General features: G+C 30.8%; 1 protein-coding gene across 1 annotated transcript in view; it reads right to left on the reverse strand.

Annotated features, from left to right (window-relative positions):
- The window catches only part of LOC126979199 (peroxidasin homolog pxn-2), a 57,833-nt gene extending 52,645 nt beyond the window's left edge, over window positions 1-5,188 (reverse strand). The window contains exon 1 of the mRNA XM_050828446.1: window positions 5,019-5,188. Coding sequence (XP_050684403.1) covers window positions 5,019-5,035 — 17 coding nt within the window. The 5' untranslated portion in view covers window positions 5,036-5,188. The remainder of the gene's footprint in view (window positions 1-5,018) is intronic.
- Window positions 5,189-6,000: the final 812 nt, after the last annotated feature.

Here is a 6,000-nt window from a genome sequence, read left to right on the forward strand (position 1 = left end):
GATTTTGCAAGTCGAGATAAATTTCGAAAATCTTTCATCTATCTCACCCAATTTGGTCTTATTTATAAAAGTAACCAAACAGTTCATGCGACAAACAAATAAATGGAATGACAGTTCTCTTTGTTAGCTTATACAATGTTTTTTGATAGTCGTAAACGTACCCTTACGAAATGTGAACTTAAGTTCAAATCAAATAGCAAAATTTTATTAGTTTTTTATATTTCTACTAGCTGACCCGGCAAACGTTGTTTTGCCATATAAACTATAATTCACGCGATAGTTTTATAAATAATATTCTTTGTGTTATTCTGGTGTGTAAGCTATATTATTGTTAAGTTTCATCAAAATCCATTCAGTAGTTTTTGCGGTAAAAAAGTTAAAACATACATCCAGACATACAAACTTTCACATTTATAATATTAATAGGATACTAATACATGGAGAGACGGTTTTTTTGTTCAGTTATACTGCGATAGTGTCTTTCGGAGAAGGTTTTATTATACGATATGCTGGTGATAACTTATCTGGAAGCTATATTTTTTTTGACTTGAAATAGTTATATATTCACAGTATTAATAATTCATGCAATGAACAGGGAACTTAATTCATATCGCAAAAAAACTTTGCCGTATCTAGTAGCTATATAGTCATTGAATCTTGCAAGTTGAGATAAATTTCGAAAATCTTTCATATCCATATCTATATAGAAGATTCTTTATTATTTGATTATATGGAAATAGATTTGCTCATTATCTTGGCGTAACAAAAGGCAAAAGGCTCATGTGATGGGATGTGGGCAGGCAACCGCCCATAGACATCCGCAGCAACAGGGGTGAAGAGACACGCTTTTAATCCTGCTTGTATCCTCTACGCTTGAAGGTCCCTAAGTCGTATCGATTTAGGTAAACTGCAGCTGGTAATTGATTCCATAAACCGGCTGTACGAGGCAATAAGTTATTAGCACGCCTTGGTCGCGTCGTTGTGGAATGCCACACTTGAACATGATATTATGATTAAGCATCAGTGGCACTATAAACTAAAGTTCAACTTTTTTTTTTATCTTCTCATATCTCAATGTTTATTCGAGCACATATAAAATTTAAGATTAAAATTAGACGTAAGAAAAATACTTATTATATCTTTTCAAATCACCAATGTACAAGGCTACAAGATGTTTACTTTGTACACATAAACTCTAATTTATTAGTAAACATTTGCGCTGTTTCAAGATCCGGGTATGGGTAATAACGTGATTATTATTGAGGATCTCACAGCATGTACGAGGGTTATGAATTATCATCAACGTTTAACTAATAGGAACCTTTTTTTATCTTAAAATCAACTAGGTTCAAATGTACATGTTTCAAGCGAACGATTCATATGGCAGAAGATGATTTTAATATAATTTATATTTTTTTCTTATTGTGGAAAGAACAATCAAAGTTTTTTTATAAAAAATATAAAAAATACAGATTTATTTATTAAAATGCTTTATTATAGTGCTCATATGCCTTTAGATTCCTATATGAAAACAATTGATTTATGCAAGGTGATATTAAACTTAGTTAAAAGTGTTAATACAACGATGTTAAACTTATTGCACTTGCAGATACAAAAAAGTCGTAATATATATTTTAATTGAGGCAAAGAGGAACTAAATAAATCCATACTAGAATATTTATAATTATATAGTTGAGTAGCACGATTTTTAAAATAGTTATTGGTATAGTAATTTCTACTTTTAGAAGTAGAGAACAGGGGTTCGAATATTCAAATCTGTTATTAAAAGTCGGAAGCTACCATCCATTCGAAAATATATTTCTCAGACTTGAGAAGAACGTTTGCATGAAACTCAGTGGCATCTTTTTTTAAATAAAATTTCGAAATAATATAACTTATTATTGAATTTATCTGTGGGCGGTCGGTCTATTCTCAAGGTATATTATCATTACAAAAGTCATTTATGTTATCTTAATATATATAAATTACGTATAACGTTGTTTGTCCGCGATGGACTCCTAAACTAATGAACGGATTTTAATGGGGATTACTTCATGGAGTACAGTGTGGTCCAACTTGAGAGATAGGATAGTTTTTATTTCGATTTGGGACCCATAAATATATTTTATATTCAATATTTGTTTTGTATGGACATATTTTCTATGAGAGAATTTAGTTACGTACGGTTAGACAGTTCCGCTGTAAAACAATTTCATTATAACTACAGGGAGCCATTTTTATGAAATAGTTCTTGATGTGAAATATTGTTAGCAAATTCCTATAAAACAGTGTTTTTTTAAGATAATAGTGGGAGCTAGTAGTAATATAAAAATTTGTTAAAAATATACAAACGTTGCTTTTACATATTTTTTTAATTTTTGTAACACATTTGTTTTGTACATTTTCGGGGCTCTTATTGTAGAAGCATATACATCGCTCTGCAAACGACTTACTAACATGATTTAACCGAGAAGTAGGTATTTAATATATTTATATATATATATAATAACTTTATTTTAGTTCTTTGTGTTACCAGCATGATATCACAGTTTCTAAAAATTCGCTGATATGCCTGTATTCCAATATGACATTATAAAGAATATATTGATAGGAAAAAGTTAAATTGTTTATTTCTTTAAATTTTCTCCTTAAGATTCAGTAGGACCTAGATTATTAATAGCGCGAAAAGCCCTCTTCTGCATTTGACATTGCCGGGCGTTTTTCTATAAATATAGTTGGAATATAGATGAATTTAATTTACAATTAACAATATAAAATATTAGAACCCAACCAAAGGCACAATGTATTTAAACTTGCAGAATACAAATGTACCGATTTTATTGTGTGACTTTGGTCATAGTCTCATAATTTAAGTTTTTTCATAATCTAGAAATTAACATAGATTACCTCAACAGTCGCTTAAAATAAATTGATCAACACATGATAAGTGAAAAAATTCGCAGGTAAATAAATCGCTTAAACTCATGGTCAGTATGTATTAGAATAATATTATGAATGAATCTAAATATGTGCGTACATACAATCAAAAGTGTAATATTTGTGATAAGAATTAACTATTACCGTCGAACAGTTGAGACAAAGAAACGGGAAAATGCTTGTTAGTGATTGTCTTCCTGCTTGGCGTTGAACAAAAAATACAGCACCTAACTCGACTGTGCTAAAAGAGTTTGACAAGTTTATTTCTATTAAGTAACTAATTAATTATTACAATTAAATCGAAAGTATATTTACTATGGTCGAGCAATTTAAGAAGTATCTTAAATTGCTTATATACTCATATCAAGCAAAGGTTGTTGCGGGTTTGATACCAGCTTTCATTATATGACAATAAGGGGCGAGACGAGGAAGACGTTCAGCTAATGGTAATTGATACGGCTTGTCATTTACAATACAGTGCCGCTCAGGATTCTTGAAAAACCCAAAATTTCTGAGTAGCTCTACAATTACGCTCGTCACCTTGAGACACTTATGCCTGTTTTAAGATGTTAGTCTCATTTGCCCAGTTATTTCACTAGCTACGGTGCCCTTCAGATCGAACCACAATAATGTTTATACATTACAGCTACACGGCAGAAATAGGCGCCGTTGTCGTACCTACACTCTAGCTTTCTGTGCAAAAGAGCCTCTTACTAGTTTTCATTAGTCATCGTTTACAAATATAAGGGCTGCACAGTGCCATTGATTAAACACATTTCTGTTAAGAAATTAATTTAAAAAAAAATTGTAATCAGTAAATAATTGTATCAATGAGCTTGACACCCTATCCCTACTATCAACCGACCCAATAGCCATTAAGAGATTAATAGTAATTAACGATAGACTTGCTTGTGTTGGCGTCGTGGGACGGGTCATTTCCTTTTCGAAAATATGGTCGAGGGCTCCTCATGCTCGTGAACAAGTGACAGATTCATCCACCATAAGTGATTGAACTCTGAAACTCTGCTTCATATTTTCAATTTTAATTTAATATATTTTTATAATATATATTTTCATAACGTTGATTGTAATGCTTCCGTAATACTTTTATGTATGTAAAGTGTGTGTGCTTTGTTTTTTTAAATTAATTTATGTTTTACTATTATTGCTGAATCGCTTTGCTGTATAAATATCAATAATAGATTGTTGTAAAAATAATTTGTTAAATAATGAAACTGTAAATATTGATTTAAAACAGTTTCTTCCCACTTCTTCTCATTAAACCTATTCCAAAGTGTTGGATTACCAATCCATTTCCATTAGGAAACATATAAAATTTTTTGACATTCAAAGGGTAACTTTTTGATCTAACTAAATATTAATATGATTTGATTTAACATACAATAATATTTATTGTTGAATGAGTCGACTAATAACTTAATAGAAATAAGTTTAGTCATATTGTTTAATATAATTATATTAATGTTTCCTATAAAGAAGTGTTTAATATTTAATCAAAACGCTGTGCATACTTTATTATATTAAATTGAGTTTGTTCGTACATAATATACCGGTTTCTCGCCGAATCACGTAGGCGATCATTGCTTAGTTAAGCTACGAAATTATTTGCATGACAAAATAATGATTATAAAATAAATTAGTACATTGAAATACTAAATCGAAAGTAGGTCGGAATTTATAAATATTAATGTTAATATATGGAGTGGTTAAAAAGGCCTTCGTTACATAGTTGAGTATGAACTATGATTAAACTCTTACTTAAGTCCAACTTAAATAAGTCTTTGTTAGTAAGGTTAAAAGTATCGAGGTCAATCGCTTTCGGTAACCAATTTATATGTCAACCTGTAATATTTAATTACTCAATCTATGCAAATTTATGAATTATTATTACAAGTATATATGAACAAGTTTGATTACTTATGAATTTTTGGTTGGTTCGACATTGCATTACTTGACAATCAGGACATGTTTTTCTTACAACAAGGACAATGTTATTTAATCATATACCAAAGAACGCAAATAAGTTAAAATAATTATAATTAAAAAAAAAAACAACTTACTATGCAAAAGACTCCATTGTCAATTTTAAAAATTATATCCACTCATCAATGATAGAACAATTATCAACGCAGACACAAATTTTTTTTTAAATTTCGATTCGGTTCAGACCGATCGATCGCGCGGCGAATACCACTTGCGTTCCGATTCGGCGGCTATCGCGAAGTGAGGCTGGATACGGCTTCCTTCGACCGTAGAACAGAGTCCGTCGAATGAGCCCGTCGAGAGAGAAAGTGAGTAGTTATCAACGCGATTACGTTAGACGATGACGCTGCCCTCAACGATTGCGTGTGCGCTGTCAAATTAAATTTTAGCGACCTGCAAATGTACGCCACTGGCACAGTGGAACTGCAAGTCCTAATTGTTCTGTTTTACCGTCACCTATTTCATCTGAGACTAATATCTTTTGTTTATTTTTGAGATGGGAAAAAACCATTAACCTGACCGTTAACAAAAACACTTTATTTAAAAGCATTTCGTGCACAATAATAATATTGACACACTTTTACACAAACTATCTTGCCCCAAACTAGGCAGAGCCTGTACTATCGGTACAAGACACCGATATATTTAAATTTAAATTCAAATTCTAAATCACTTTATTCATGTAGGTCACGGCAATGACACTTATGAATGTCAAAAAATAAAAATAAAAAATTTTATTATTGAATTTACCGCTACTTCGTAAAGGGTTGAGCTAATGAGAAGAAGTAGAAAGAAACTCATTGGCACTCTTTTAAGTGAAGATTTACTTTTTAATTGTTTTACAAATCATTTCAATTACAATATATGCAAAGTGACGCAACAAAAATACTCAAATGTCAAAAACTGAAAAGCTTACACCAGTAAGTCAAAAAAGAAAAAAGTAAATTGGCACTTATAAACACAGGAGCTATTGAGTATAGCAGATGCATCAATCCACATATCCCGTAAATAACTTTAACTTTAAACTAAATAAAGGATATAATAATAAAAAACACATCA

This window comes from Leptidea sinapis, chromosome Z, assembly GCF_905404315.1.
Source record: "Leptidea sinapis chromosome Z, ilLepSina1.1, whole genome shotgun sequence".
Lineage (NCBI taxonomy): Eukaryota > Metazoa > Arthropoda > Insecta > Lepidoptera > Pieridae > Leptidea > Leptidea sinapis.